The sequence below is a fragment of the Sitophilus oryzae genome, unplaced genomic scaffold (assembly GCF_002938485.1).
Source record: "Sitophilus oryzae breed Bouriz unplaced genomic scaffold, Soryzae_2.0 scaffold_682_pilon_pilon, whole genome shotgun sequence".
Classification (NCBI taxonomy): domain Eukaryota; kingdom Metazoa; phylum Arthropoda; class Insecta; order Coleoptera; family Curculionidae; genus Sitophilus; species Sitophilus oryzae.
In genome coordinates this window covers 1,793,582-1,805,846 of record NW_022147287.1, presented here as the reverse complement: position 1 = coordinate 1,805,846, position 12,265 = coordinate 1,793,582, and the positions used below count along the sequence as shown (strand labels likewise).

Sequence of the window (12,265 nt, the reverse complement as noted above, 5' to 3'; positions counted from 1 at the left end):
TTTAAATATAGCTGATTTATTTTAATAAACATTCTTCAGTTGGTTTTTTGTAATTAAATACTGCAACAGAATATAAGCTCAAAAATAATAAGTATTAGAATTAACTACCTGTCATACATTTTTCAAAAATAATCATATTTTTTTCAAACAAGTGAAAAATTTAGGAATTTACCGATATCTATCTCTTACAATTTTTCGATAAACCTACTCCTTCTAAAGTTATTCACGGCTAAAGTTAAATACTCGGTAAATTCCTAAATTTTTCAACTTTTTTGAAAAAATTATGATTATTTTTGAAAAATTTAATCTATTATTTGAAAAAAAAGCAATTTTCATGATACCATATAAACAATTTTGAATCATTGTAAACACTTGAATACATGACAGGTAGTTAATTCTAACACTTAACTATTATTTTTGGGCTTGTATTCTTTTGCAGTACTTAATTAATTAATTTTAAGTAAGTTCGGTAAACTTCTGTTATTTTCCTAACATTTTTTTTCTAATGAGTTGACGATTTGAATTTATTTTTACAAACATTCTTGCCAACATACAAAAAAAATCAAAATCCAACTAATCCAACTTTAATAAACCTAACCAAGAATGTTTATTAAAATAAATCAGCTAAACTTAAATGGTTTACACTTCATTAGACTTGAAGGGTTTCTTAATTCCCAACCTTAACACCATCAGAATTGTCTTTTTTACAGTAATAGATTAAATTTTTCAAAAATAATCATAATTTTGTCAATTGAAAACTTTAGAAATTTACCGAGTGGTTAACTTTAACCGTGAATAACTTTTGAAGGAGTACGTTTATCGAAAAATTGTAAGAGACCTATTTTGTAGAGCGTTCAATTCTGTACAAGAACAAGATCGAGAAAAAAACATAATTTGCCAAAAGTGGCAAATTCCCATGTTATTTATATGGAAAATGAATCGTCTTTGGGGCAAGGTTTAATAATATTAAGGGTTTACAATGGTCTGTGATTTTTTTAGACAACAAACTAAAAATTTAGAGGGCATCGTGAGAGAAATGATCAACTTTGTAAATAACGGACACCCTAATGTTCATATACAAGACGATCTGCGAGAAAATACGTGCTATTATACTAAAATGTGATGTGTTTAAACAAATAAAATAATAGAAATTTTTAATATGTGTGTATTGTCCATTTTTTTGTTTGTACAATTTTAATTCTATGGAAATCTACGTTCAAGACTTGAAAAAAACATGACTGTCGAAACGTTGTCAATGAAAATAAAATTATAAACGAAATCTAGTAACATCTTTAAAACCTCAACGACCTAAAGCTAAGAATAAATAGAAAAAAAAAGATATTAATAATGTGATATGATAATATAAACACTATATAATTGATTATGTTCATATTAAAACAAAAATACCACCTCCTTAATATTCTAGGATCCGCTCAGTCCTCTAGAAACTGTGATAGTGATCCGTTCGCTAGTACCAGGTGGCGTGGCACAGTCCGACGGTCGTTTGATACCTGGCGACCGTCTATTGGCCGTCAATGACGTCAACGTGGAACGCGCCACCCTCGATGCAGCCGTCCAAGTACTGAAGGGTGCGCCTAAGGGCGTGGTCAAGATAGCGGTGGCCAAGCCCCTGAATGGAGGGGATGCTGTTTCCGATGCCAGTCAGGTGAGTTAATAAAAGGGTGATAAGAATTTGACTAATAGCTTATTCAATACTAGTTGGTTATCTTATGTCGGATTTATCTACTTTGAAGTATGAATCAATGTGTAATGGAAACTTCTTAACAGTGGCGTGCAGTGCGAATCAAAGCAGGGTAAGCAAAAACTGGCAAAATTATAATATAAGAATAGCATAAGTAATTATTAATATAAATATTTTTTACTCTAAATTGGCGAATATTTTTCAGGTTTGGCATTGTTCCGTAACTATATGGAGTGTCTCTATGGGAAATGCGCGATAACGGCAGTAGTCAAAAATTATTTAAATATACATATCTAGAGTAATCTCTAGAGTAAAAATGATATAAACAATTATAATTGCCAGTTTGTTGAATTAGTATGTTTTATAATGTAATGGCATGAAAAACAAAAAGATTTTATGATTTTGTCTGGTGTAAGCAACGCTTTTTTGTACACATTACATGCACGTCACTGCTATCTAGCTGTATTTAGAAATTTAGGAATATAGCATGCAGACGTACATATGTATCTACAGGGTCCGGCAACAGTGCGTCGGGCATCTGTAGCTCCTAGAATAAAAAACTTGAGAATTTTATTTAAGTGCAAACCTAAAGTATGTACCAGGATGTATTTCAGGAAAATATTTTAACTTCTATAGGGTAGCTCAAAAAAGTTCGAGTGGACTTGGATGATTTTTTTTAAATGGAACACCCTGTATATTATTGCAATTTTGGCTTCCTTTCAGATCACTTTACATAACCCTAAGATACGAATAAATAAATTTCGATAGTGTCAGAGATATTAAAAAATAAATCAAAAATATTTATTTTTCAGCCCTTCTTAAAAAAATTATTAAAAATACAAGAACTGTTCTGAAATCAAAACTATTATAGGTATTATTTACTTTAGATGGTTTGTACTACTTTGCTATAAATATGAAAATCGTAAATTATAGGATATTTCAGAAAATTCTATGCCAAAACTTTCTAAAATATAAAATAATTTTTCTTCGTTTTTTTAAATAGAACACCCTGTATATTATTTTTTCAATAGACGGAGAATTAAAAAACGAACATTTTTTGTATTTAGAGTATTTCAAAATTTTGAACGGTTTTGCAGATATTTGCGGTTTTATATTTCGTATGGCATTTTTTACAGTAAATTTTTATCAAAGCCACCCAATGATTTTTCTCTCGTATTTTTCCATTGAAAGCGCCATATGAAATAATACTGCGTGTATCTGCGAAACCGTTAAAAATTTTGAAATACTCTAAATACAAAAAATGTTCATTTTTAACTCGATCTAATAAAAATAATATACAGGGTGTTCCGTTTAAAAAAACAAAGAAAAATATTTTTATATTTTAGAAAGTTTGGTAGAATATTCAACATCCTGTATGATTTACGATTTCCATATTTATACAAAGTAAGAACAGACCATCTAAAGTAAATACCCTAATATATTTCTTTGATTTCAGAACAGTTCCTGTATTTTTAATATTTTTTTTTTAAGAAGGCCTGAAAAATATATATTTTTGATTTATTTTGACTATCTCTGAAACTATCGAAATATATTTATTCATATCTTAGGGTTATGTAAAGTGATCTGAAAGAAGCCAAAATGCAATAATATACAGGGTGTTCCATTTAAAAAAAAAAATCATCCAGGTCACACTTTTTTGACCCACCCTATAGAAGTTTACATATTTTCCTGAAATACATCCTAGTACATACTTTAGGTTTGCACTTAAACAAAATTCTCAAGTTTTTTATTCTAGGAGCTACAGATGCCCGACGCACTATTGCCGGACCCTGTATATTGAACTCCCTAAAATAATATGATGAGATAATCAACTGGTATTGATAAGCTGTACTTGGAATTAATTTACAATTTTTAACAACTTTTATAACACCCCTAAGTGTCTTTTTTGTTTCTTCTCCTTAGACTTTTCAATGTATTTTTTTTAATATATAAATTGCGAATCATAAGTTTACTAATTATGAAAACTATAAATAGATACCTGCATAAATTAAAACGATATATAAAATCTAATATTTAATATATATTTAGTTATATCTGAACCTTTATTTACACCTAAATACTTAATATTTATTAATGTTCATTTCGTAAATATAATATTTTTGAAGTAGTTTTTATGAATTTGCAGTATTGCAAGACTTGAAGTAGCTTTGTATTAAAGTGCAATTTAATAATATACCGAGTGCGTCGTAAAAGAGCCACTTAAACCTCTAGAATTTTTTATTTATTCGGATAAAAAACGAGATTTGCTATTTTAGTATACGACATAAATTAGGATTGATTGACGTATTCAATTCTTTTCGGTCACTGTTTCACCTGAAATTACTACAACTTTTAATTTTTAAATTACACCCTCGGTATTGTTTCACTTTATTCGATAGAAAATGACACTCTGTATAGAATGATATGTCATATGTCAACTTTTGACATTCTCGCTTAAATAAATGTATTTTAAATTTGAATCTAGAGTGTCATGGTTGTATTAAAAACACTAATTCTTAATCAAGGAGCCTGGGAAAAATATATTTGATTGTCTAATGTTTATAGAGTCATGCCCAAATCGTATTTTTAATCATATCTCAATTTTTTCAAATGGAACGTGCTCATTAACTTATTTGGAAAAAGCATTTTTTTACGAATAATTTGGTGCCACACACATTTAGTATTTCGAGTCAAATTGTCGTTATGAACCGCATAATATTACAATTTCAAATAAACCATATGCGAAAATATGAAAAGTTGACATATGATATGTCATTCTATTCAGAGAGTCATTTTCTATAGAATAAAGTAAAAAATTCCGAGGGTGCCATTTGAAAATCAAAAACAGTAATTTCCGGAAGAATTCTCATACCCTTTATATTATTATGAGTATTGCCACTAAAATAAAATACTTAAAATTAAAAAAGAACAATTTAAACACTTTCTAACAAATAGTACAGTATTGGCAAAATTATATTTAGTGACCAGTGGTCAGTACTATATTAAACAGCCTGTAATATCTTAAAAATATTCAAAACGTTCTTGTGTGGTTTAGTTTATTCACATTACCAAGGTTTTTAAATACGTTAAATAACACGTAAAGTCCGTCCAATGAGTCAGGAAAGATTGTGACAGAGGTCGTCCTCTGTCACAATGACAGATATCTCTGAATTGAAATGAAATGCAACAAGTGTCACTGTTATGGAACCCCTCGTTGGGCAGACTTTAGTTTAATAGCTTACTATTTGATTAAAAAACGGTTAGTTACCCGCTATTTATATTTTTGTGAACAGTTTGAGTTTTGTTAGAGAGTGACAGCCCTGACGGAAATTATTTTTCCAGTTTGTAAGAAAAATCTTGCGCCAGTGGTCGGATGACATCGGATTCTTGATTCTGGTAAGTTACATGTGAAATATGTGAATCTCTTGCATGAACATAACTTTGGTTTAATTTTTTTAGTAACTTTCGTTATTTTGTGTTTTTGTATATAACAAATTTATATTTAAAGAATAACAATAGAGAAATTCAAGGTAGACGATTGTTTTTAACAACAGCTTTTTGTTTCAGAATTAGACGAAAGCTCTCAAGATGTTTTAGAAATAGAAATTGGCACTACATGGATTGTTTTACACACAAACGCTTAACTGTTTTGATGTTTTATTTTTTGCATTAGAGATAGAACACTTAATAATTATTGTAAAAAATCAATGTTAGATTTTTGTTGTCTCAAATCCTTAAAAACTATCGTATATGGGGGTGTCTTATTGTACTTAATATAAATATAATTAAAAAAAAATTCTATTAATAAAAATAACAAGATATTATTTCTAACTTTTAATAATCTAAAATATTTATTATTAAGTCGGATAAATTATCAAATTATCAAAATTCTGTTTTAAAATTTTTTTAAAAAATAATCAAAAAATTACACACCAAAATAAGTATGATTTATATATATGTATGTTTTTTTTAATATCTGTTTGATTTGTAACGTAATTTCTGTAGCTAGATAGAAAATAAAACTATGACTGGGTGTATACAGAAAGCAAAACTGATTTAGTCAAAAATATGTTTGTTTCTTACAAAATAGCTTTTGTCTTTTATAAAAACATTATGTTTCGAAGAATATGGCAGCAGGTACAGATGCATTGAGGCATCACATGAAAACAGTTTTTGTTAAAAATGTATTTGACTAAAACTGTTTTGTTCCTTCTGTGTCCGTCAACCCTAACTTAATATAGAAAATAAGTTAACATGATTTAAAGTACATGCCCTATTTATGAATATAAAATAATATATTATGAATACTTTTTATCCTCGTTGTGTATATTATAACAAATATTTTATTGTTTGTTCTTAATGACATTTGTAACTTAAAAAAAAACACCTTTAACTTTTACAATAATTGAAATACTGAACAAATATCATTATTGTATTAACGAATTTGATAGTTTCAAGATAATACAGGGATTTAACGGAAATGGTTCATTAGGAGCTTTTTTAAGATCTAATTTAGATGTAAATTTGAATGTTTCAAGTTAAGGTTATTTCTAGATATACTTTTTTTTAAATATTTTCCATTTTTAAGAAAGTATCTATTATTTTGCTTAGAAATTGTTTTACTCTACTTAAATGTATACAAAACTTATCAAATATTATACAGGGTGCTCAGAAAAATGTTTACAACAAAAAAACTCGTTTTTTTTAATGGAAACACCTATTTTTCTTCTTTTTAGTTTATCTGTTTATATTATTGTATGTAGGTCTAATGAACTTGATTTTATTTTTGATGGCAAATAAATTAAAAATCAAAAAAATGGGTGTTTCTATTTACTATTTACTAAATATTTATATTACTATTTTCTATTTACTACACTTTTATAGTTTTGTTATACGGTTTAATGTAATGTAAAACTAAACGCATAGGCTGTGTGATTTTATTTGCAATCATAATAGTTTTCTAAGGCATTATGTGAAAATGTAGTATAAAATTTACAGGAAAGATATGTTATAGTTCTTTTGTTAAGTTTGTTATGTATGATGCACGTATAATATCTCTATAAATGGCGAGCAAGTATATTATCTCTATAAAATATTGTTTTTCACAAACGTCAGTAAAAGTACCTTTTTTAAAACCTTTAAGGGATTGGACTGTACAGGGTGGGTCAAATTCGACGCTTTTAAATGGAAACACCCTTTTCTATAGGAGATAGACGAAAACTAATATCGGTGTCTGGTGAAAACCGCAAATCAATATCTGTTACCGGAATTACGGGGTGTTTTTCAAAAATATGCATTTTTAACAAATCACTGTAACTTTGTTGCTATGGAAAATTTTGTATTTCTATGAAAACAATTCCAAAGCACCTTTTTACGTAGAATTTAATGGTTTAAGTATAATTTTTTTTTAATTAATAATATAAGAGTTATCAACAGAAAATTGATTTTTTATTTGGGACACCCTCTCTATTTTAATTAACTGAAAAGAATTTAAAATTACCTTTCAAAAAATATAACACACTTGATATTTTGTTATAATCCCCTTCGAAATACAGAATTTTTAAAAGTTCACCACTTTTAACTAGTAGGCTTTGGACCCCTTATTGATGATATGCCCTTAATGGAACTGGAAAACATATTTTCCAGCAAGTCGACGTAACGCCTGAAAACGCTGAAGTTATCAGCAAATTTTTGCAGCTAATTTCAAGAATAATGGAATAGCTAACCGAGATCCCAGCCGTTGGCCGTCGAGACCGCCTGACTTAGTGTCCATGGATCTTATCCTATGGATATATTTGCGGAAGAATAAAGGTTCCTTATTCTTCCGTATAATCTACACAAGAATTAGAAAGACTTAGCAGTTATGAGAGGGTATCTTTCACCCCACTGAGTTAATGAATTCCGCGAGAAATGTTTAAAAACTGCCCCGTCTGTCCATAACAGATATCGGTCGATATGTCGAACACCTGTAGCAAAATCTCATGTCTTGGTTTGCTATTTATTTTTATTGTTATTAGATATAGTTTAAATCTGTTGATGTTGGTTAAATATATTTTAAATTGTTTTAAAACTCTGCATCTCTCATAGCAAATATTATTTTCGTTTTCATTGATATTCACAACTAGAATTTTTTTGCATTACAGCCGGTGCCGTTCAAAGTCTACTTATTTAAAGCGGGCGAATTTTTATATACTCTACATCTCGAAGAGGTATCGAGCAAAATATCAAGTGTGTTATATTTTTGGAAAGGTAATTTTAAATTCTTTTCAACAAATTAAAAATATATAGTATGTCCCATATAAAAAATCAAATTTTCTGTTGATAATTCTTGAATTATTAATTTTAAAAAAATATACTTAAACCATTAAATACTACGTAAAAAGGTGCTTTGGAAATGTTTTCATAAAAATACAAAATATTCCATGGCAAAAAAGTTACAGCGATTTGTTAAAAATGCATATTTTTGAAAAACACCCCTCTCCGAAACGGTAACAGATATCGATATGCGGTTTTCACCATCATGTTTTTGACAAAAATTGAGCTCCAGACACCGATATTAGTTTCTGTCTATCTCCTATAGAAAAGGGTATTTCCATTTAAAAGCGTCGAATTTGATCCACCGTACAGTTCAAACCTGGAGGAAAAACTGTTTGTGTGTAGCCACCTTAAAATCATTTTTAATAATTTATATTTAGAAATTAAGCCAAGTCCAAATCAGTAAGTTATATCACTACAATCAAATCTGTAGGCTCGGTAAGAACGATATTTGCAGAAGTATTTATATAATTACAAAGATGGTGCTTAAATCTATAAACACAAATTTATATCCTTTATGTGAAATATTTCTTTGTTTTTAATAAGTCTTGCAGTCCTGAATTGTACAGTCGTGTATTGTAAATATTAGATTTTTCTTCAAAATTAAATCAGTATGATTCGTAAGATATCAAATAGTTGATAACAGTTATAAACAGGAATACCAGGGAATTATAAAAACAATCATTTGACGAATCAGTTGTTATTTTATACATAAATCTATATTTTTTCAATATTACAATGATGACACAAACTGATATAAAATAAGCGATAAGTTTGTTTTTCTAAAAAACTTAACTCTGTCCATTTTATAAAAATAAGCATTGTTACTAAATGTAGTGATTTTAAGGTTAGTGACTGAAGAGGGTAATGACTAGTATGAAAAGACTTTAAATATACGTAAACATAGATAAATAGTTAGTATACATAGTTTTTTTTTACAAAAACACTATTAATTTATAAGAAATTTATATTTATACAGGGTGTGCCACCGAGAATACTTGTACTGATATGGCAGATTATATTTAGAACGTCAACTTAATTATACTGTAATTGATATTTTGTAATACTGTTGCGGACCCGTGTGGATTCGACCTAACCTAACTATATGTCCCGCCATAACCAACATGAGATACAGGCCAGAAACATCGATTTGTGACGTCACCGCAATAGTCGGGCTTTTGAATTGTGCCATATGGTACTGCATATAGTTTTTGCATAAATAATAGTATTTATTGATAGTTTTGCCAGATATAAATATGAAAAATATTATACACAAAGGTATTAAAAATAACATTAACTTTTTTATCGCGTTAAAGTAATTGAATAGCATTAAAATTTAGATCTAAAACACTAATATTAATATGAAATAAACAACAGCATAAGATGAACAGAATAAAATCCAGATAATAAAAAGCATGTCCTAAAATTGCGTTAGCGAGTATTTAGCAGCTAGTAATAATATACCTTGTGATAAAGTTTCCAAATATTAAAAAAAATTGAAAACTATACTTTATCGACAAGTTAAGAAAATGTATTGTATATGACAAGGGCAGAATACATTTTAAAGTTTAATTAAAAATAATTGTAAAAATTTGCCTAACATATTTAAAAAATTTGGATATCAGGTAGAATTAACTATTATCATTAAGTAATTTGTGTTCGAAAGTAACCATTTCCATAAATCGTAAATAAAAAGATAAAGATATTTTTTTTTATATAAAATACTGAAATAAAGTACAATTCATTTAATTTCTTTAAAATATATTGCCATTTCATAATAATAATAATAATTTTCAATGTTTATTTCATCCTGAATTTCCAAATCTTGTTTTCTTTCATCGGGATGTTTGGGAACATGCACAGTCATATAAGAGGGTTGATTTGGAAAAATTGTAGGCACAGCATCTTCTGTAGGTTTTGGACGTGACCTAGTTACAGTTAATATTGTTGGGAAAGAGAATGTAGACGGATCCTGAGTACTTATTATAATTGCTGCTACAAGGCACAGGCACAGAACAATGTCGCGGCATTTTTTATTTCACAAAGTAAAAATAAAGAAACGACAACTGTTTTACCTAAAAATACACGTCACTTACGTTGGTTTAACACTATACACTAACACTAACGCTATTAATTATGTTTTTATATAAATTCCCCAACTTTTTTCTAGTCCGGACACACAGCCGGCATCGCCGGTGTTACTATAATTTTTACCGAAAGTATGTTTTTTTTCGCGGGTACGATGTTATGAATCGGATCTAGATAGTTCACTATTCACTCAAAATTATTTAGTATAATTTTATTAGCATAGAAACGCGTAAAAACACAGATTTGTTGCGAAACTAATGAAAACAATTGGTTTGTTTACGACTACTAATTCTCGACCACTTCGGTAGAACTGTCAAAACAGTCAGGCCTTGAATATGACGTTAGCCACGGTCCCGCCCTCAGATGACCTTAACATCGCATTAAAGAATAGACACCGTAATGATTCATTCGAAGGTTCGAGAAAAAACGAGTTCCACTGGAATGGAGCAGTACATACGAGAACATTCGAAACCTTCTCTATGCACTTAACGATCTATGGTCTATTCGAGAAATCTTTAGCTGTGGGTATAAAAGCCGGCGGATGTAGCCTGAAGAGACAGACATAAACTGACGAGTACAGTTGATGCGCTAAAATTTAAAATAAATTCTTTCTAGATAAATAGTTATAAATCGTTTATAAATAGTTCTTTAAGTCTTTTATCGTTATTGTTTTTGTTAATTAGTGTTAAATAAATTGTGTTTAAATAAATTGTGACTTTCTATCCACACGGAACCGACGAAAAACGTAACAATACTATAAAAATAAAATCATAAACATAATTCCTTATGTTCTATAACAATTTAATAATATCGGTTATTGTCTATGAATTTTGAATATATTTTTGTTCTTTCTATTTGAAGTCAAAATGGACTATTGCATAAAATTATCAACAGGTATAAGTATTTTTCGAGGACACCCTGTATGTAGTGTAAATGAAAAGTGCCCAGCACTGGGATTTTTTAGATTAGTTTGATCCAGTGGAATTTGTTTTTGTATGTCTGAACTTTGAAGTGGTTTTGAAATGAACATTAAAAGTTTATTTTTATTTTACTACTTTAATATATTTAAATAAATTTTCTGACCACTTTCAAGTTTACAATAGTTGATTATAAAACTTGTTTTTCAAGCTTCTTTAATATTTAATGACGTATTTAGAAACTATATTGATATCGTAGTGAATGGAAGCTCATTATTTTATATTTGCCCCACTAAATATCTAATAAATATTTCACAAAAATTGAAGAAAAAACAAATATTTAGCAGACTATTATAGTAGTGAGAACTAATAAAATCATCAAATTTTGCCTACAAAATATAGATTTCGTCGTTTGATTTGAATTGGTCAAAATAAATTAAAAATGCTTACGTAATTATGAATCCAGTTCAAAAAGACATCAGTCTCAAATTTTACAACCAAACCAACTAATAAAAAATCTCATATTGTTCTATCAAAAAACGTCTAATTATACCGTCCTAATAAATTAGAATAAAAATAAAATACTGAAGTTTCTATCATAGTATATTAATCTTATTATGGTTGTGTATTGTTATAATTTTATTATTCATTATAAATTTACAAAGTGTATTGTTTCTTTGACTCAAAATCAAAGTAGTAATTAGTAATAAGAAAACTGAGATTATATTAATTATTCTAGTGTGAATAAAACAGGCAGTCAATTTGATGTTAATTTTAGGGTGCTCTATTATTTTGACAATATTCTGATATCAACCTGAAAATATCATAAAATAAGAGTATATACCATTTTTATCAACTTCTCAAAAGCTTTAAAAACATAATGTAAGATAATGAAGATTTATGTTATTTTACTTTTAAAATAAGTTTTATCTAATCAAACATTGAATAATTGGCCTATATTCTCTAATCATTTTAACTTTTTATGTGATAATTATTTATGAAAATGTTATTTAAATAATATATTTTTATAGCTTATTTTAAAATACTATGCGTGAATGTATTTAATCATATTTATGTAAACTGAATGTTGTTTAATGGTATAAATGTTAGAATAGAGATCTTCAAGATATGTTTGGCGTTAAATGTTGTTGTTATATATCGTGGGCGTACAAGGAAAACCATGTAAGTCCAAAAACTAAAAAGGCGAGAAAAAGTGATTTTAATGTTTGAAGTGATATGTAAA

At 28.2% G+C, this 12,265-nt stretch overlaps 1 protein-coding gene across 1 annotated transcript in view; it reads left to right on the top strand.

Annotated features, from left to right (window-relative positions):
• LOC115888072 overlaps positions 1-12,265 on the top strand; it is a 417,007-nt gene that overhangs the window by 122,521 nt on the left and 282,221 nt on the right. The window contains exon 14 of the mRNA XM_030907644.1: positions 1,427-1,666. Within this exon, the coding sequence (XP_030763504.1) occupies positions 1,427-1,666 (240 nt within the window). The remainder of the gene's footprint in view (positions 1-1,426; positions 1,667-12,265) is intronic.